Below are 21,249 nucleotides of genomic sequence, written 5' to 3' on the forward strand. Positions count from 1 at the left end.
TAGGTCTCCCGGCAGAGAGAGGGGGTGAGAGCCAAAAGGCAAGGCCAACAGCAGGGAAGGGAAGCCCCAGCGCCCGGCCGCTCCCGGGGGCCAAAGCCGCGCTCCGACCCCAGCGGGGCTCCCGAGGACCGCGGGTGCCGGGGCTGCGAAGGACGGGACCCTCCCGCTCCCTCCCGTCCCCTCCGTTCCCGCTGCCGGGGATCACTCACTGCGCTCCGGGGCAGTCCCGCCGCCGGCCGCCGCCACCAGCTCCAGGTAGGCGGCCCAGAGCCCGAGGGCGAGCGCGCCCAGGGCCAGCAGCAGCCGCAGCTGCCTCCGGCGCCGCAGCCGCGCCAGCAGCCGGCCCCGCATGGCGCCGCTCAGGGCGCCGGGCCCCCGCCGCCCCGGGCCATGGCTCCGGCTCCGGCTCCGCTCCGGCCGCACGACCCCGGCGCTGCCGCCCAGCGCGGCGCGGGGCGGGCCCAGGTGCGCAGCGCCGCCCCCGCGGGCAGCCCCGGCCCCGCGCTGCCGCCGCCCCCCGCACCTGCCTCCGCCCCGGGGGCTCCGCGCCCGCTCTGGCCGCACCGAGCCGCCTCCGTGGCGGTGGAAGCTCCGAACCCCCCTCACGGCCGCTCTGCGCGCCCCAGGAGCGTTGGTGGCGTTGGTGCGTCCCGCCGGTGAGGATCGGGACGGTAACTCCTCGGCAGGGAGAGAAGTGGAATGAGAGGAGACGATTCAAATTCACGCTGGTACTACACACAGCGGAATCCACGCAACGGATTCACAGCTGAATCTAGTTAACGTGTCTCTCACCTGGTGCAACAGGTGTGTGTAATTGGACGTGCATGGCTCGGTGAGGAGCAAGAGGGCTGGTGAAGCCTCCAAACCTGCTTTCTGAAGCGGCTGAGCGGGTGCGATGTTACATCGTCAGCCCCCTCAGCGAGAGGATGTCAGAGGTTTACACAAACACCAGGACTTTTCCTGGATGAAATTGCTGCTTCATTATGTGTCCCAAGCACACTTTTGAAGTGACTTCTCAGAGTCTTTGCCGTGCTGTTGGTTTCATTCACATCACCAAGCTGTCTTGGAGGCTGCAAACTGCATTCCTCCTCGGTGAAGGAAAATGGGAGATAACATCTGGCATGTACATCATGTATCCAACTGGGCAGCTAGTCCAGAGCTACCCCTTTCCAAAAAGGGAATGTTGTGATGTGGGTATTGGGTCATTGGTGGTGACTGTTTTCCTTCACAGCTCCACTCCTGCACAGATGCAGCTCCTGTGCTGTGTGGGACCAAGAACAGAAGCTCTCAGGCTGAAGTTGGTTTTTAAAATTAATGAAATTATAGTACTTTCTTTTTTTCTTGAGACCCCCCTGGAAACAAACCCATGGTGTGGGAGCCTGGTGAGTGGCTCTGTCCTTGGGCTCCCCCAGCCTCCCTGGGACGAGATCCATGGTGCAGCTTTGGAGGATGCAACACTTGTGTTCCTCCTTCCTACCCCATCTGAGGCCACAGATGCACATCCATCATCCGAGCCTGAATAATGGGGCATAATTCCTCCAGTGTAAACAGAAAGAGCTGCCAATAGCCAGACAACACCAGTACACACACAACTAAAAATGGGAAACTCTGTGCAGTTTAACAAGGCAGGATTCTCATGGGGACGTGACACTGTTAGAGTTTTTTGGTGGTGTGTTAGTTTGAGGTTTATCCAGCATGAGAGAAATAAACCAAATTTTTATATGTGTTCCAAAAAAGGCAGAAAATACTAAGAAAAGTGTGTAATAAATACAGATCTAAATTTAACTTTGTTTAAAGAATGAGAATTGAATTATGTATTCTTAGCAGAAAGTTGTCTGCATTTCTTAAATGAACAACTGTATGCTTGAAAAATAACAACTGCACTTTGTTGCATATTAAAATAAGTAATCACATTTTTCTCTAGTGAGCATTGTACAAAAATGGAGGGAAGGGAAAAGTGAAAGTAAAGGCTAACAGTAGTATCGTCAACTTCTAAAGAAACAAACTTCTTGATGGAACTGTGCTGTGATACAGAAAAGCTCTTGTCTCTGGAGAAACAGCTTAAGGAAATGACTATGGCATGATCATATCCATTACAATACAGTTACAGCAGAACAGTTTTAAGGAACAAAATTAATCTGAATGTGTAATAAAAAGTGAAGTCATAAACTTCAATAGCTTATTCTGGACTACTTATTCATTGCAGAAAGAACAGATACTCAGGAATAAGATTCTGGCAGTGATGTTCAAAAGGACCTCACACAACTGTTTTTATCTCAAGTCTGCTAGCAGTCTTAGAGTCTCAGATTCCCAGGCATCCCAAGTGACAGAAGTGCCCAGCCCTCCACCTCTCTCATCCTCAGTGTGTGCCATGTGCTGGGGGCAGCCCTTCAGGGAGAGGAAAGCAGGTGAGCTGGAGGTGTGGTGAGACAGGAGCAGGGCCCAGGGTGTGTGGAGGTAACTCTAACAGGAGCTGGCGCTGCTGATGGACCATCCTTGGATACTGGATATTGCTGCTGGCTTCAGGACACCTCTCTCCCAGCCTACCCATAATATCCACTTCAAAGAAACTGGCTCTTTGCCAGGAGTATTTTTTGTCTTTCTTTGAGCTGCTGTTTGTTTTCTATTTTGGCTATGCTCCCTCATGATAAAAGCAGCCTTTGATACAAGTGCAGCACTTAATGCACATCTCCTGTTCCTTCTGGCTCACTCCTCTCTAGATGCATCTCTGAGCATCTCTGCTTCTTGTTATGTTTTTGCTTCTAATTATCTAACAACTGTTTCTCTGTTCTGTAAATCTTTTAGCTCCATGCCAACATTGTTTCTCTGTAGGTTCCCCAAAGGTTCAATTATCTGCCACTTGCTCCTTCTTTGTTCTTGTGCAATTTTCCACACTAATTACAAGCTCCACACCAAAGATACCCAACTGTCCCTTGACTTCCCCACCCTGGTGGCTCCATGCTCCTCTTCCTGACCTCAGCTGTGCTCTGAAGCACAATGACTTCATCTCAACATTCTCCATAGAAATGGCTCAAAGGCAGAAGTGTTTCTAAAAGGAATAAGCAGTTTCTGAAGACACAGCTCCCCGTTATTTCTCTTTTTGGTGCCACAGGATTTGATTTGGCTCTAAAAGGCATTACTAGTGGGGCAATCCCAGAAAAATCCCTGTCAATGCTGCAGTTGAACATCACTGTTAGGGAATCAGTGCAGCCCCACAATTAAAATCCTATCAGCACAAGGATCTCCTTGCTCAGCTAAGTGGTGCTGATACAAGGGGTTGTGCTGCCATGGTCATATTTTACTGTTACAGTAAAAAAGAAAAATTATAAAACAAAGGCCTCATAAAATCAGGTCTGCTCTATCAGTGGCTAGCCTTGTCAAGTCAGCAGTTTGCAGATTTCCATGTGAAAGCAATCCTGGTGTGAACAGTTCATTAATATAACAACCTATTCCTGGGTGAAAAACAAGCAGCACCTGCATAAACATTCAATCTACCCCATGGGAACCAGTGAAGAAAATATGTAAACAATTTAAGAGGAGAGAGGTTTGATGGACAGATAAAATAGCTTTTACTAACCAATAAATTGGCAAGAAAGCTCCTAACCAATAGGAATCCCACACAAGGTTTGTAAAAGTGTATAAAAACGAGTTACATGAATAAAGAATAGGCTTTTTCCACCATGAAGAAAATGGAGTCTCATGTGTTTTATTCTGATATTTTACCAATACAGTTACACTGCCAGGATTTGTATGGTGTGGCCTGGGTTGGGATTTGTGATTTCCTCTTGCTGCACACACAGCCATGACTTTGACTGACAGGATCAGGATCCCATTGCTCTCTTACCACTTGGCTGTTTGGGTGTAAAGCCTCATTCATGATTCTATCTTCTCACTGCAAAACTCCTTCCTTAGCTCTCAAGTCCCCACTGTCCCCATAAAGTTACATAGAAAGGGTTTCCCTTCCCTTTCAGCTGACAAGAAGTCACATTTTCACATGAGCTTCTTGCAGTGCTCCAGGAACACCTCCTGATTTCAGATCCTGCCCCAGGAGTTGACCTAAATTGCTTTTTTTGCACATCAGAACCATCTCTTGATACTTAGAGCATACACTTGCACTTCCTGAAAAAGGTTTTTCTATACTTTAAGCTGAGAACTTTCAAGAGACTTTGCAAAGTCTCTTTAGATATTTATCATAATGAAAGATGGACATATGTGAGAATTTGGGAAATCCATGTCTAGTCTTGCATAACTTCTTCCTTCCCCTGTCTTAAACATAATAATACTTGGTTTCTATTTTCAGTGGCTGTGCTCATCATCCTTGCTTTTCAAGAAGTCCCAAAGATGCATCATAGTCACGTTATCAGAGACATTACAGATCACAGAGATGAGCAGCATTCCCTGTAGACATCTGTCCACCCAAGCTAAGATTGAAGAGGAAAAAGTGTTGTACTGGATGGTTCAGAAGTGACACCATACTGAGAGAAATGTTTACAGTAAGAGAAAAGCAATTTGATCTCTGAATCAATACAGGAGCATTTGGCACAAACCAGACATTCCTCACCAAGGTAAATACTGAGCTTTTTATTAAAACCAAACCCATTTCAAGGGTGGTCAGTACATTTCCCTTCATGCCTGTGCAGTTAATAATTGTCTTTAACCTTGAACCATTTCTGTGTTAAAAGCCCTTCTGGGTTTTCTGAATAAACCCAAATAATCTGTATTTACACATCTGTCCCCAGTCCAACAGCATCACATTCTTAAAATATGCAATTTAGTCAGTGGAAGTGAACAGTCAACGCTATTGAGGGCTCTGTTTTTCAAGCTGCATTTCTAGAGCTTGCTGGAAGGGCAGTCACTCTACTCCACATTCAAAGATGCCTTTTCTCCAAGAGTTCCCTTGGTGCTAAATGGGAGACACCACAAGTCCACTACACTCTTCTCAAATACTTCAGTCATAGCAGAGATGTTTCCTGCCCATGGGTTAAAAACTGCTTACCTCTGATGGCCTGTTTGGGACAGTAGGTCCTTAAGATTTGATGCAACCTAAGAATCCAAACATTGCTCATTTTGTCTAAAACCTTAAAAAGGCAGCAAGCAAAAGGAATCACTGCAGCTCCCACCACTCACACTTTCTACACTGTGTCCAAGAATGTTTCGGTGCATAATCCCAGTCTGCAAGATAATGTGTATACTTCTACAGCTAGACTTGCACATTTAAGGAAAATGCTTTAGGGAGTAGAGTTACAATCTAAAGGAACTGGAAAATAGAAAAGCAAAATATTGCAAAAAAAATTAGAAAGAAAACTGTCCATAACATACTCATGACTTATGATACCACTTTGAATGGGGACAAATAGGACATCTTTATTAATAAAGATCAAATGCGTTTATGAGCTTTAATTAAAGTCTGAACAACATCCCTTTACATGAGTATGACCAGATCTACCAGAACAAAGTACACAGGCATGCTGCTCCCAGCTAGACTCAGAAATACTGATTATCAAAGAATTCCTGGCCTCCATAGAAACATTTCAATTCCAGAATATCAGGCTGCCCAGAGAGTCCATCCACAGTGGTAAAATGTGTTTCTGAAGTGATAATCCTATTTACAGAAGCAATTCAAATGTCACCACTGCATACAAGCATATACTACATTACTGTTTAGACTTATTCTAACACCTATGAGAACTGTTGGTCTGCCTGAGTACAGTCACAACATCAATTCACTTGGGAATTACTGCAGATTGTGATATAGGAAATTCACAAGAGATTATTTTTATTTTTGTTTTACCTTGTATAACCCTGCTGTGCAGAGTTAGCTGACATAGCATGTCCCTATAATTAAAGCAATTGCATGAAAACTAAAAAACTCCAACAAACACTGCATATAAATACATCACAGGTTTGAAGTCAGAAGGAGCCACTAAATTATTTCCTCTTAGGTCATGTCATTATATTTCATTAATTTCTAATGGGTCAAACCCAGTAACTTAGTAAAACAAGTTAATAAAGGTGAAGTCATTTTTTGATTTGAAGATAGAGATGGAGAATTTGTTACTTCCATACCTAGTTTGTTATAGTAAGGGGAAAAAAGCACTGTCTCCCTACTAAAAATTTATGCCTTTTAAAATTTATTTAAGGTTCAGGCTACTTGTTGTTGCTCAGCATTGCCCTGCTAGGATAGAGAGGCCTTTGGTAGGGTTTTTTTTTTGTCTTCAAGAGACACATATTAATCCATCTTCTTAATGCAAGACAAAATGAGCTCTTGCACAACCTTTTCTCTTCCTCTGAATCATCTGTGGTTCTGTGCCTTAACTAATATTTCAACATTCCTTCTGAAAAGTAGGCACTCCTTCCTTACTTAATTGAAGCTACACAATAAGGTTTCCCCTGCTCCTCATTTTTCTCCCAGTTATGCAAGAGATATTTAAGATCTTGGCTCACAATGAGAACATGTGTCCAGTTCTAACTTTTAATCCTGTAGTATAGACTCTCCATAATCTTAGAAGCAGAAATTCTGCAAATCTTTCAGATTCTGTCCTCCTACATTCATAACCTGGCATTAGTTGTACTAAAATGATACAAATCACACATTACTAACTTCAGTTATCAAAAAAGCTAATCTATCTTGGGAGTAAATGCTATTTTTTTTATTTCTACCCAAAAACTGTAGGAAAAAAAAAAAAAGAGCAATTAAGATAGTGGAAGTTCTCCCAGGAAACCCCTTTGAAAATGCCAATAATGCTTTGACATTTTAAAGGGTAGCTGTCAGTGGTAGAAAGCACTTGGCTTTTTAAAGCAGTTCTTGGCATGAAGGTCCCCATTTGTTTTGGCAACATTTCACATGACCACGTGATGTCACACAAAGAGTGTGTACAATACTTTGCACTTCCTGCACTTGGAAAAATATTCAAGCTTCCAAATAAAATGGATTTACAGAGTAACAATACTGTAATTTCCCTCCCACCCCCTCACAGAGGAAGTGTTCATAGCCTAGTGACATATTGAGAATCATGTTCAAACTGCACTTGGATTTTCATACACTAGCAGATATATTAGGGATGTTGTCATTTTATTCTGTTCAGTCTTTCTGAAGTATAAAGAATATTGGTAAGGAAGCCAAGAAATTCAACATTTACATCCTTCTTCCTCCAATACTTCCTCCTAGTCTTACAAACCTGAATGTCAGAGCTTGAAGTCTTTACCCAGACACACTTCATGGCTTTCCAGTGAGGAGAATGGCATTTCACAGGCAATTCTTCAGCTTGGAAGAGTTGAAAATAAACAGGATTCTATAGGTCCAAGAGACCTTTTGCTAGGTTCTCATCAGCTGAATTTAAGTAGATGGATCCTGCTGAATGAGTACTAAGGCTTCATTATGTAGCAATTTGCAGAAGCAGCCTTTTAGGCCTTGCGATAGGATTGATATCTTCAAACCAGTAGTATATTATTTCACATACAAACTTACTTGAATTAGCTTGATTTTTCTATGAAAATACCAGCCAGCTAGGAGAGAGTGAGACTAAATGATGGATAGCATTAAATACCCTTCCTTAACTGTCCACATCACATCAGCAGCTTCGTTGTCCATGAACCAGTTTCTGAAGAGTTCAGCATTTCCAGCTCAACTGATCAGTGCCACATCCTTTAAAACAGCCCCTTGCAAGCTGCAGTGTTATTGAGCACCCAGAGACTGTCAGGACACTGAAGCCTGTGATCAATTGCCCTCAGGAACACATACAGAATAAAAGCCACAGTACAGGACCATAAGGGATAGCAAGCTTGCCACAAAAAGGTTCAGACAACTGATGTGGGTATGGGTGTCTTAAGGGCATTTCCCCTCCTGCATTGCTTCAGCTGATGCTATATTCTCCAAACCTTCTCATCCATCTTTTCCACATCTACCCATGAAACACTAAATGAGAATCTGCATGGCAACTTCCACCTAAAAGAAACTGTCTGCTTTCACACACTAAGCTCTGCTCAAAGGGGAAGGAAGTGCTGGTAGGTTATATGGTGTACACTTCAGAAACAAGGTAAAAAAAGGTAAAGTAGGAAACAGAGGCATTGAAATCCCTTCTCCACTACAGATCTGGCTGCAAGGTGGACAAGATTTATGGATGCGGCAGCAAAAGCATGAATACCTGCAATTATAATGTTGAAACCCTTGACATGATTTCATCTGTTTCCTAGGATTGTGATGTCTGGAATGAAGACAATCACCACACACAGCTACAGTTACAGGTCTCACCTAGCAACTGTGCACCTGCTCTTCCACCCCACTTTGTTACAGTCCAGCAGCAACAACTGCTGCAGCAAAAGCTGGTCATGATTTCTCTGCACATAACCATGATCTTGTTTAGAGCTACAAAGATAATATGGTGGTTAAGGAAGATACCAGGTCCCCTTTATTATGGGCTTCCTTTGCATGTTAAAAATACTGTGAGGAAGGGGAAGAGAAGATGAATTTCAGTTGTGTAGTACCTACCTCCCAGTCAAGCATACAGAACTTGTGTACATGTTGCTCATCCTTGCAGAAGAGTTCTATAATGGGTTATCCTTTCCCACCATATTAAATCAGTTAGGTTTATTGCAATTAGGTTAAAACCAAGCAATCAGGAGCCATTTTAAAATAGTTATCCTGTCCAGGAGTCAAATGTAAGACATTTCAGTACAGACTTTCTATATGAGAATTTAGTTACATCCTGAGGTGTTAAGCACCAAAACAGGAATCATGGAACTATTTAAAAACCTGCTTTTCACATAGGAAAATGTCATTCAAAATTCAGATCTTCACCTAGATCCTTCCAGGATTATTAATTTCATTATAACCATGTATGTGATTTATAATATGCTCCAAATAAAGGCAAAGCACAGTACACACTGATCCCTACCACAGATATGAAGATATAGTCACACACACACACTCCTGATGTATCAAGTCATCATGTACTTTTAAAGTCAGTTTTATCAGGTGTCATCTCTCAGCTCAAACAGCAATATAATCTGGTACATTAGGAATGGCTCAAGAGCAGATTTCTTCAAATTTCTGTTGATGGATGCCAGGAAACAAACAAGCAGGAGCTGTTCTTTCATATGACTACTCAAGTCTAGCAATGTCCTATTCCTAAAATTAGGATGCCAGCTAATAATTCAGCTTCAGCAGTGCCGTAGTTCATCCTCTAAGATGTAGATTTTTGTTTTTAAGTCTTTAAGTTCTCCTTGAATTTTACGTGTTAGTTTGTTTCCTTGGCGGATCTCACGCAGAATTGCAAGATCCTGATCGTCTGGTGCCAAATTCATAGCCACCTAAAACAAAAAGAAAAACAGATTAAGAAAAACAAAGCTGTACAAAATACAATTTATGGAGCATTATGGTAAATATATGAGGGAAAGAACTCTAAAGGAGACTCTTTGTAGCCAGCAAAGGGTATGTGTAAGTTAATAGCACATCATCAATAAAAAGGTGCTCCAGAACAAAAAATAAAGAACAAACATTGTTTTTTGTATTATAGTACTAGCAAGGAAGAAATCTTAGTAGAATATAACCATGTTGACTCATAGCCTATTGACTCCTTTCTAGTTCTGTATTTTTTAGAGACACACAAAAAGGGGCAAGTTAAACTATTTATCAAGGAACTCCTATCTAGTTCTCAGTACCTCAGGAGATAAGATGACATTTTATCTTTTGCTATTTCAGCTAGAGGTGTTCTAACTGCTGTGGCTGACCTGCTGCCCTCTGAACTGCACAGGATTCAAGAGCAGTTCAAGTCCAAAGCCTTGACTGGCAGTGCCTGTACTGAGCTGAGTAAAGGCTGCTGGATAATCAGAATTCCTGATGGCAAGCTGGCCAGGGCTGACATTTCCTGTCACCCTGCAATTGGACAGAGCATGCCAGCCCAGACACTTTCAAGGGCACAGCATTGGAAGCTGCTCTAAAATCCCTCTATTCTCTTGACCCACCTATGGTTTCTTACTGTGTCATCATGTAGTTCTCAGTCAAAAATGTTAATATGCAAGTGAGGAAATTTAGTCACCTTTAGTCATTTTGACCTCAAGCAATGAGAGGGATTGAATGATCACTCTGGAGATTTCTTGCAAGTGTTTTGTTCCCCTGCCCTCTTGTGGTTAACAGTGTTAAGAAACGGAGAATACAGTGAAGAGCCCACCCACAGATAAGAAACATACAAGTCTCCAGTAAAGGCATCATAGACACTTTTTCCCCTCATTCATATACTGCTTTAAGTCCTTGAAGAATAAAGTTGAAAAATCCACAGGCCATTAAAACAAAAAACCCAAAACCAAAAAAACCCAAACAAATTAAAGCCTTTAATCAAAATAAATGCATTAGTCTGCATAAACTGAGCTGTGCATCAAAAGTGCAGGAAAAGAATGAAGCAGTAGCACTGCCAGACTCCTGCAGGAGAGTCTAAGCTATGCCAAGATCATCCTCTCAAGCACATTATAGATAAATGTCTCATCCTTAACTCCAAGCAACATCAAGGCTGTGCCTTTCCCTCCAAGCTGTTCTGATGCTCATCTACACACCTAGAAGCTACTACAGAGAACACAACTTCCAGCCACTGCTTCTGCAGTGATTTCTGCAAAGTCACAAATGCATACTAAAGTAATAAACAGAGTATTCAAAATACTTAAAACAATGATCAACCTCTTAATGGAACAGAACCAAACACTATGGCTCTCACAAAGAAAATAAACACTAATTTTCTTTGCAGGATAAACTGCAAACTTCTGAATCAAACCACTGCCTTGCAATTTTGAGATAGCTAAGTAAGCTAAAAGTATCACATATGAACTTTTGAGAGTGGAAACAAAAATACAGTTAATGTATAAAAAGGACAGTTCTTGGTAAGCTTGATGTCTATTTGATAAACAAAGACAAATCTCTTTTGTTTTGTAAAATACAGAGGAGGCAAGTTTTGTCAGATACTGATATTTAAAGGCACACTTAGAAAATAGATTATTTCTTTAACCCTAGGGGAATACTACTTTAAATACTGAGAATACATCTCTATAGGATAAGCCCACAACAGTCTGCCTCAGAAAGGCTTAGCTGTTACCTTATAAATCTTCTTCTCTACATCTTTCAGTTTCTGCTGAAGCTGTCTGATGTCATTCTTGAAGCCCTCCACTTCCAGATTCCGACGTTTTTCCAAGGCTTCACATCGCTGAGTCATCAGTTTCAGGCGCTTGCCCATCTTCTCTGAGCGTTCCTGAGGAGAGGAAAACTCCATGGGCCAGACAGAACAAATGCTGCAAGATCATCCCACAGCCAGGAGATGATTACAGACCAATTACCTGGAAGAGCTCTTTGCCAGCATCTCTCTCCTCACGCATCCTAGCCACCTCCCCTTCCAGGGAGACACACTGCTCTCTGTACATGTGTGACAGGTGCTTCTCCTGCACCAGCTTGTCTTGCAGTAACTAGCACATAGGAAGAACAAAAAAAAAACTAATTCAAGACTGTGCTCACAAAACTTCCCCTGCCCTGTACAAGCAAGTATGATATTACTGCTAATATGACAGGAAAACAAAAATTAACTGGAACTAGAACTCGTAAGTATGTGAGAACAATATTCTAATTTCAGTCCCATTACCAAAACCTTTGAATAAGTTACCAGTTTTGTATGACTGCTCATCATTAAAAATAACATTTTAACTCCCCTTTCACAGCTGCTTTCCCAGTACTGCACATCAGAGGCATCTGCATTCAGGGGTAGATGGAAACAATTCCCTATTGCCTGTTTACTTTCCAATTCCTTATTCTCATCTCCCAGCTTCCCACTGGAAGTGTAGTGGAAGAGGAAGAAAAATTCAGACTGCTAGAGAAGAGCTGGAAGACATCAATTGAGAGGACTCATTCTCCCCTGACAGGATCAAGGAAAACCCAGACATTGCATTCTAGGAGCATTAGCTCAGAGCACTTACAGGAACAGAGAGCACATGCAGTCAGCAGGTTGAAAACTGTTGGCCCCACTTACCACACCGCTTACAGAATTTGGGATTTTTTCTGAGCAGGAAAGAAACTGACAGTGACATGCTACCATAAATCCTAACTACACATTTTATCTGAAACTTGAAGGTGATGCTGATTTTGAAGCAGGAGGGGTTTTTATTTAGATTACTGCTAACAGTGTAACTTAAGGCAATCCAGTACAACTTTGAAACTGCTGCTAGTGACTGTGTATTATGCCATAGCCAAGGTGCCTGCAATTTTCTAGTCAAAAACTGTTAAAGAGTGCTCTACCAAAACAAAAAAAATTACCTTTATTTCTTTGCTGGGGCATTTTGAACCTCCATCACTTCCTTGAAGCATCTTCTTCAGCTCTGTCTGCTTCTTTTGTCCTGACTCTGTGCTGAAAGCAAGTTGATCCAGATCTTTGCCAAGTTTCCTCAACAGACTATCCTTCTCTGCCATCCATGCTTTCTCGTTGGCTCTGGCATCACACTTGAGCTGGAGAAAGTCCCGGGTACTCTCATACAAGAGATTTTGGGTCTTATGGAGCCTGCAAAAGGGATCCCAGTGGAGTTAACTTCTTTCCTAGTGCCTACCTTAATTTCATCACTCATCACTGCAAGTTGGAAGCAGCACAGGAGAAGACACATGGTCTAAATGTGAGTTGACCTCTTCTCATCTAATGAAAGAAGTCCTCTTCCAATGAGAGAGAGGATTTTTAATAAGCAGATTATTCCACTCATCTTCCACACACACTACCAGATGGCTGCACAATTTGCTTTTCTGCCTGTTGCAGAAAGCAACACACTGAAAGTCATAACATTTCTATTGCTCCCTCTCTTCTCATGACTACATCATGGTCATGCTCTCACTCACTTCTCTGTTATAGCTTTGATCTTGTCCTGGTCTTTCTGGTGCCGGACCTCAGCTTCCTCCATCTGAATCCGCCTGTCCTCGAGCAGGGACTCAACCTGTTCCTTGGTCAGTCGTGTCTGTTCTTCTATCTGAGCCTGCAGGGCCTTCACCTGCACAAGCAAACCAAGACATCACAGAGCAAGGCCTCACACCACCTCTGCTCCTGTTAAATTCCAAGATTTAGATCAAAATCTGTACCTGATAACACTCTGGGCATTTCTAATTTCTCAATCTTTTGTTTAATGCTAAGTATTTCAAACAACTAGAGCATTTTAAAAATAATCATGCTGTAGAGGCAAGAGAGGCATACTATAAGGAGCAACATTCAATTATTACTAGTTTTATATTGTTAAGATTTAAATTGTACATATCTAACAAATCCTGTGGAATATGCAGGGACTTCTGTACCCTTGCTTGAATAATAATAATAATAAAAAAATCAGCCACCATCAATATCTGCTGTACAAGTTCATCCATTATTTGTTTGATTCATACTTTGCATACAGCTTCTGGCATCTTCCCCAGTTCATGATTCTGCACATTTTATCTTTCATTCTGTCATGCTACCTATACCTAAACTTTTATGGAAGTCTAGAAAAGGGAACAGTTCATTGTATCAGTGCACTGTGTGGGGCTGCTGTGCCTCAAACACATTGCTTTTGTCAAGCTTCCACAAAACACCCAACCCTGCACCACTTCAGTGGGTTTAATGTAAATTCATATCTGCTATCAAACTATGGGAGATAACATCAATTACACATTCTGCACTTAAGGACAACATATTTCAATTGACATTTGGAACATCTGCTTACATAAAGCTTCCAGAATCAGTTCTTAAATTTACATTCACAGCAAAGAAACAGCTAAGTAAACTGACCAAGTGCAGATCCATAGTAAGATGCAGGGATTTATACATCTCGTACATCTACATCTTAAGCAGATAGAATATTTTTTATCATAATTTTCTGCAAGCCAGCAATTATGTCCATCAGTTAGCAGACGTTTTTACCTGTAGTAGAAGTGTGTCATCATCTTTTTGATCTCTATCAGAGCTTCTTAATTTCTCTACTTTTGCTGCTGCTTTTGAAGCGCTCTTCTCTGTACCTGTTGAAGAAATTTAATGAAGTAGGAAAAGGTCTTCCAAGGTACTTGCAGTACTTTTTCAAGCATTACATACTTGTGTTGTGGTGGGCCTACAGGAGCAGCAGAAAGGCTTCCACTGCTACAGTCACAAGGACTTCTAGGAGGGTTAGCTGAAAGAATTCTAGAACTTCTGGTGATCACACACCTTTATCCCCTCTATCACACTGCAGTATTTAGGCACCCTCCTAATTTTGTTGGCATATATAGAAAGAAAACTTGACATGTTTTCTTAAAATAAATGATGAATAGGCAGATGCCACAGCTGCACAAACATCAAGGCTTGAATGAGTTTTGAGCTTGCTGGCTAACTTCAGTCAGTTTGATTAAATAATTATGTAACACAGCCTCCTCCTTAGCTGAGAGCATCAGGGACATGAAAGCTAATGCTGTTTTAAAGGATGATGAAGGGAAGCCAGGAATACTCCATGGATATGTACAGACACATTTAGGGAACTTAATGGAGATTTACCAAAGCATTCACATACTTTCCTGTAGGTCATTATTTTGGCATACAGAAGACACACAAAAAAGCCAAGAGCTGAGCTGCTGTTACTCAGCTTGGTGTGGTACCTGTGCTAGAAACATCATCTTGTTCATGGGTCTCTGGTGGCCTTTGCAGCACAGTAACCTGCAGAAACAAGACAAATGCACTGAGCATCTACTTCACCAAAGATGCAATGGTCAAGAACAAACCTTAAAAGTTAAAATGACATATCCAAAAGAACAGCATTACCTGACATCTACCACAGGACAAGGAAGTCATTACATTTCACAAGTGTAATGCCCATGTTGAAAAGTTTCCTTTATCCTGGATAAGTTTTGCCTTAACTGCCTCTACATTTTTCACCAGAAAAGTGCAAAGTAATTCTGCCTCTGATGGCTTCATTAGGATGAAAATCAGCACCCCCAGCAGGAAAAAGAGCATTTTGGAAACAGAGAGAAGAGGAAGGTGAAGATGATGTTATTTCCTTCTTTCATACTCCTTGTCTCAGCAAGACAGAGAAACATAAAGCTTCATTTATCAGCACATCCACTCAAGATACTGAACAAGCCTGAGATAGAAGCTAAGTGATAAAAATACTGAAACTCAAGTGTTGAACAGAAACCCACCTAAAAAAAAGGAGGCCATGAAAGAGCAGGTTATAACCCCAATGCTTATCTTTAGGTTGATATTACATAATAGGCTTAATTTTAGAGCTACCCTACACCAGAGATTTTAAAGCTTTGGCGAGATTTTTGAAGAGCTTGAGCAGTGCAGAGCAACCATGAACAATGCAGCATATTTCAGCTTTTTACTGCACCTTATTCCAAAAGAAATCCTATATTCCCATCATTATCTCTGTACATCCAAATCATTAATGACTTCCCTGATTAGGTTCAGCTGCATTGCACATCATATGTGCTGCCATTTCAACAATTCAACATCACTCCTGAAATATGCAACACAATGTTGTCTAGAGGGGATGGCTCTTCAGCAATCCTCAGCCCAGGAAACTGCTGGAGCAACCTTGACACATTCTTCCTTACTGAAGCTCTAAGAGACAGAGATTCTGAGACAGCTGAGCTTCAAACACTATGCCTGGCCATTTTCTGCACTTTTTTTTCCCATTTTGTGGTGTTTTTGCCATCTTCTTGACAACCATTTGCCAGATGACTTCAGCCTCCCATCTGACATTTCAGAGGCTGAGCTGGAGGTATGTTTTGAAGGCAGAAGGAGGCTGAGGCTAAAAGGATCTACTTTCAGTGTGCTTGCTCTAACTTACCTTTCTTTATACTACAGCTTTTGTTGATGTCAGACTCCCCATACCTGCTGTTGCAACCTGATGTTGCTACAGACCCCTCTTGCTTTGGGCTCATTTAGCAGCCTTGGATTTGTGGGACAGATCTGGTCTGTGGTCAGACACTGGGATACAGATACTCATGTTAAAATCCAAAGAGGAGATCTACAGAAAAATGGAACTTGCCTTATGTGGAGGCTCCTTATGAAAATATGTAATTTCTCCTTCATCTGCTCCCAGTATAGCCAGGAGTTGTTGGATTTTTTTCCTGTCCTCCAATTCCCTGGAATACAAAGTGAAAATAGGAAAACAGACAATAGAAAATATACAAATAGAAGAAGATTTTTTTTAAACATATCATGACATTGTGACACTGTCCTTTTCCTTTACCTGTTGATGCCTGCAAGTTTTCCAACCTGTTGCATTTCCTAGGAACACTGCTTTAAAAACAAACTCCCAAAGACATTCCTGATGTTGCCAATAAAAGAACACCACCAATTTTGAGGAGATTGGGGGGCATTTCTCTTTTCAAGTATGACAATGCTATGTAGGCTGATACTATAGCACATGGTGAAAAGAATTTGCATTAAGAGTTATAAGCTGCCTAAAATTCTCTCAGATTGTAAGTGTCCATTGTTTTTAAAGCAAACTACATTAAGGGCTGTATCAGACTTTTTATCACACTCCTGAAGTGACAAAGCACACCAACACAGGTTTTGACTTAAATTCTTAAATCTTGCATGGAAAAATTCATGCTGGAGCACAGAAAGAGTGAGGAGGAAGAAGTAGCAGAGACAACATGCAATGAATTGACCACAACCCCCATTCCCTCCCTCTCTGTGCTCCTCAGGAGGAGGAGGAGGAGGTAGGAAATTCATGAGTGAAGTTGAGGTGGGAATAGAGAAGTGTGGGGGAAAGGTATTTTAAGATCTGGGTTTATTCCTCATTAATCCTACTCTGATTTCATAGAATGGTTTGGGTTGGAAGGGACCTTAGAGATAACCTAGTTTCAATCCCCTTGCCACAGGCTGGGAACCTTCCACTAAACCAGGTTTCTCAGAGAGCCATCCAACCTGGCCTTGAACACTGCCAGGGATGGGATATGCACAGCTTCTCTTGGCAGCCTGTTCCAGGGGCTCACCATCCTCATATACTAAAACTATACTAAAGAGAGAAAGGATACATCAGAAGGCTTGACAAGAATGAATAATAATAACCCATGACCAACCAGAGTCCAACACAGCTGGACTGGGAATGGTCATGAAGTAAAAAATTCACATGGAACCAATCCAAGATGCACCTGTTGGTAAGCAACCTCCAGGCCATGTGGGAATCCATAAAATCAGAGGGTTTTGGGAAAGCTGCAAAAGGCAGGCCTTAGAGACAGCAGAACTGTGATTAGAGCTAAGCAGCAGCTATGAGATAGGTTAGCAGAAAAATTATGTAAAACGTAGAAAAGTAAGGACAAATAGAACAATGGTCTGTGTATTAATGCCTGTTTAGAATAATTCTTCAAGCTACAGAAAAGTTTATCTAACAAGATATTAGGAAGTTTTAAGCTTAATAATAGAGCTCTGTGCATTGTGCTTTAAGGCTTACAAAAAAGTATTGTACTTGAAATAAGCAAGCATTGGTTTAACTAAAGGTACCTGTGCTTATAGTGGTTGGATGGAACTACTGTCAATACACTTTTGCTTTGTGTGATTGGTCAAAAAACTTATAAAGTGAGTTGTAACATTAAGTTCTTAGTCTGCTGCCTGAGATGTGAGCTGATGGCATCTTCCCATTGTCATAACCATGTAATGAGACTGATGCTGGAAAATAAAACAGCTCAAAGCACATTCCCAGCAGCCCCATCCTGTTCATAACTTGTACACAAACCCCTGACAGTGATAAATGGTGCTTCTCTGTGAGGAACTTTGTCAGATGCAATAAACCACATTCCAAGCATTCAGATAATTGTTTACTTTTTTTTTTCTGAGGCTTCTCAGCAGAAAAACCCTGAAGGTGAAGGGATTTTTCAGAAAAGCCCACGGTGCCAGCCCACCTGAGTTTGAGGCGGTCGTTCTCCGCGTAGAGGCGAAGGACCTGCTCCTTCTCCTGGAACAGATACACCTGCATGTCACTCAAAGCCTTCTGCAGCTCTGCAATCTCCTCCTCCAAGTGCCGCACCTCCCACTGCAGCTGGTGCTGAGTGCAGACAACAAGGGACTTCAAACAGAGCACTGGGTAACACTTACAAACTTCAAACTGCTTGTGCTCTCAGTCCGGAACTGGGAGAGAACAGCCAGCTCAGGAATTATTTTATTGTCCTATAAGATTTGACCAGATGAGGGCAGTATTGGAAAAATTGGGAAAAATTATTTTAAAATGTTTCAGCTGGGAGCTCAGAGAATCACTTTCACTACACAACAGTGCAGTTTCCAGTGGTTGTATTTCCACACTGGTGGTCAGAGCAGGTATGGGGAGTCTGACATCAACAAAAACCTAGCAATGCCTCTAACAGCATTTATTTTTGAAATAAATCACTGAAGAACAAACACTAAAATATCTGTATGATTTAGCAGCAAGAAATCCAGCTAGTTATGTTTCATTTTTTCCACCTGGTATAGGAAGCTGCCAACACTCCTGTATGAAAAAAAGGATTATTTTACAACCTGCCCCTCTTTTTCCCAGATGACAATAAGATGTACAGTACATCCCCAAGGATTTTCAGGCTGCTTCAAGTATGGCCAGTGCTTGAGGAGGCACCTCAATCACCTCAGCAGTCACTGTTTTATTCCCAAAGAACCATCCACAATTACAAAGATGACTGCTAGGCAGATACATGCTACAGCCTGTATCAGGACCCTGCATATCTTGCAGATATTAAGATTTCTTCCTCTTAAAGGCAAATTTTTAGATTTCTACTTAACAGCTTATGGCCAAGCTTATGAATTCCACTGCAGTAAATACAAATTATAGCCATAAGTCAAAGCCTATTAAATTTGGAAAAAAAAGCACTCCTTCAACACAAGAAGCAAGGGAAAGAAGCTGGACAACATGGCAAATGAGCACCTAAATTCAGGCCTTAATATAAAAAAAAAAGCAAAATTCCCACTGTGAAGACATAACCAAGCCATAATGACTTTTGAAGATTTCTGTTTGATTTGCCAGTGGACAGACAGCTAGATGATAAAATCCACCACCAAAATCCACGTTGCTGATAAATCCCAAGACTTCTGTGCTGAGTTTTCACCTGAATAAAAACACTACGCTTGTGCATGCGGCCCATAATTGTTCCAAAACTCATTTCCCAACCTGTTCATCATAGGTTTGCTTGTATTTCTCCAGCCTTTTCACCAATTCCTCGTGCTCCTCATCGAAGTCAGCGATCTTCCTGCGGTAATAGTCCAGCAGCTCGTGGGAGGGGTTCAGATGGGCCAGGCGCTCCCCGATGGGCGGCAGGGGAGGGAAATCCTCCAGACTGGGACACCGGGACTCAGCAGATCTGGAGGAGGCACGGGGGGTGGGCACCCTGCAGGGAAACAAGTCTCTGGTGACATGCAAGCCTCAGACAGGGAAATGAAAATACTTTCTAAAGTAGCTAAAAATATTTCAAGTTTACACACAGATTAGCTCCACTGTTCTCTGGGTATTAGCAGATCATGGCATTTAGGAGAAGCAAGAGCTTTGATAAAGAGCAGCTTGCAGGTTTATTGTACTGTGGAGGAGGGCCCAACTCATGGAAAAGATAAAAAAAGATGTTATGGAAGCAAAGCCTTGTACATTACCTAAAAAGAGGAGAAAAATAATAAAAGCAAAGAACTCAGAGGATAAATAGTCCATTGCTGTTCAATTAGAAGCAGCAGCCACTGTGAAATAAACAGCAAAACAATCTGTGACAGTCACTGACACCCAAACAGAAAAACACTTTCTAAAGACAGCCCACTGAATGAAGATGATAACTCAGGCTAGCTAATGCACCAGCCATTATAATTTAAGGTGTAAGTCTAGGAATCTGTGTGCTTTCCTTTCTGGTGCACTTCATGTTCTTATCCACCCTCAACACTGAAATAGAAGCTGCCAAGTTCTTGAATCTTATGCTGAAGTGCTACATAGAAAGCAAATCAATGCTATATAAATCAAATCAAGGATATGTATAATTTCCTGTATTTTTCCCCAAAACAATATTTAATGCATTCAAACATTTGATCTGTTCAAATCGGAAGCAATTTCAAAAATAGAGCTGCAGAGTTAGAAAAAAAACCCCTTAGCGCTCTTTTCATTATTTATATTGATACTACAACTTTTTTTTTTTTTAAACGATACTATGACTAACAGAAGCTAAGAAGCTTCTTGACCAAAGTGCTGCTTAGTCAGAATGTGGTTGTGTAGAATCAGGAGTTTTGATGAAAAAAATGATTTGGCAATGGTGACCTTTATGGGGCCACTCACCAAAACTGCTTGGCTCAGAATCCCAGTGCACATCCATGAAAACTCTGAGCACTGCAGGAAAGCATTAAAAACGCCAAAGCGTAAGTATAAAGTGCAGAAAGTTGCTGAAGGGCCAGAAACTCCTTCACCAATATACTTAGAGAAAGAGGCAACCCAGGCACAAGGTGAGCATTTCACTGCTGAAGAGCAGCAGAAAGTGAAAGACAGAAGAGGGAAGCACAGCAGGCACAGGAGCACACCTAGGGGTGCTCTAGGACAAACCAATCTACCAGAAAGTACGGAAAGGGCTCCCGGAGCCAGCGAGGAAAGGGCTCCGGGCGTCCCGGCAGCAGCAGCAGCCGCCCCACCCTCACTACCTTGGGCAGCGCGAGCTCCCCGCAGCGCGCTCCGCTGCACTCATCGCGGCCCTGCGGAGAGCCGGGCTGTCCATGGGTGGGGGAAAGGGGCTTCGGGCACCCCGGTAGGCTGGTGAAAAGGGGGTGCCCGGTAGGGGCCCCGCTGGAAAAGCCCCGGGATAGAGGTCCCCGGATGGGGGTCCCGCTCCGCCTCCTCACAGCCCCAACGGCCGAGCAACGGCTGCACCGGCCCCGCCGCCGCTTAAACGGCGCGACGCCCCGCCCCCGAGGGCTCCTCCAATCACAGACAGGCTTTTATACGACACCGGCGGCCTGCGGCAATTAGCGATCGCGACATGGGCGACAGCGGTTCTGCGCAGGTGCGTCTGGGAGTTGTAGTTCCGGAGTGCCCATGACGGAGTACTGGGCCTGTGCTTGTGAGGGCAGTGATTCGCTATAGGCAAAATAAAATCAATCTTTATCCACCCCAGCAAAACTCGCTGTGCAAAATGCTCCTTTTCCTTTGAAAGTGGTCTGGCATTCTGAGCGGCCACAAGACGTTGCTGGCACAAATTCTGGCTGAATTGAACGTGTTCTTTAGGTCATCCCAGTGCCTTTTAGCCTCCTCATGCATTGCCAGTAGTACCTAAGGGTTACCATTTAT

The 21,249-nt window shown here is 42.5% G+C and overlaps 2 protein-coding genes across 4 annotated transcripts in view; both read right to left on the reverse strand.

Moving 5' to 3' along the window:
• Positions 1-352, reverse strand: part of B4GALNT3 (beta-1,4-N-acetyl-galactosaminyltransferase 3) — a 61,864-nt gene extending 61,512 nt beyond the window's left edge. For both annotated transcript variants that reach the window (XM_064736488.1, XM_064736496.1), the window contains exon 1: positions 210-352. In XM_064736488.1, coding sequence (XP_064592558.1) covers positions 210-351 — 142 coding nt within the window. In that variant the 5' untranslated portion in view covers position 352. The remainder of the gene's footprint in view (positions 1-209) is intronic.
• Positions 353-8,559: 8,207 nt separating this feature from the next.
• Positions 8,560-20,853, reverse strand: CCDC77 (coiled-coil domain containing 77). 2 transcript variants are annotated; one of them, XM_064736337.1, is made up of 11 exons: positions 20,607-20,812; positions 19,114-19,330; positions 17,861-18,003; positions 16,000-16,096; positions 14,606-14,663; positions 13,902-13,996; positions 12,854-13,002; positions 12,287-12,527; positions 11,320-11,445; positions 11,082-11,234; positions 8,560-9,309 (listed from the first exon to the last, which is right to left on the reverse strand). In XM_064736337.1, exons 1-11 carry the CDS (start codon positions 20,678-20,680, stop codon positions 9,160-9,162), a joined length of 1,503 nt encoding a protein of 500 aa, XP_064592407.1. In that variant the 5' UTR covers positions 20,681-20,812; the 3' UTR covers positions 8,560-9,159. The 2 variants fall into 2 exon arrangements, with proteins under 2 accessions (XP_064592407.1, XP_064592415.1); XM_064736345.1 differs by having other exon boundaries at positions 8,931-9,309; positions 17,861-17,913; positions 20,607-20,853.
• Positions 20,854-21,249: the final 396 nt, after the last annotated feature.

Source organism: Zonotrichia leucophrys, chromosome 1A, assembly GCF_028769735.1.
Source record: "Zonotrichia leucophrys gambelii isolate GWCS_2022_RI chromosome 1A, RI_Zleu_2.0, whole genome shotgun sequence".
Lineage (NCBI taxonomy): Eukaryota > Metazoa > Chordata > Aves > Passeriformes > Passerellidae > Zonotrichia > Zonotrichia leucophrys.

Coding starts and splice junctions, on each gene's coding strand:
- CCDC77 (XM_064736337.1), bottom strand. CDS start 20,680: ATGGACAGCCCGGCTCTCCGCAGGGCCGCGATGAGTGCAGCGGAGCGC. Junction 18,004..19,113: donor AGCAAACCTATGATGAACAG/GTTGGGAAATGA, acceptor GTCTGCACTCAG/CACCAGCTGCAGTGGGAGGT. Junction 11,446..12,286: donor GCCCCAGCAAAGAAATAAAG/GTAATTTTTTTT, acceptor CCTATGTGCTAG/TTACTGCAAGACAAGCTGGT.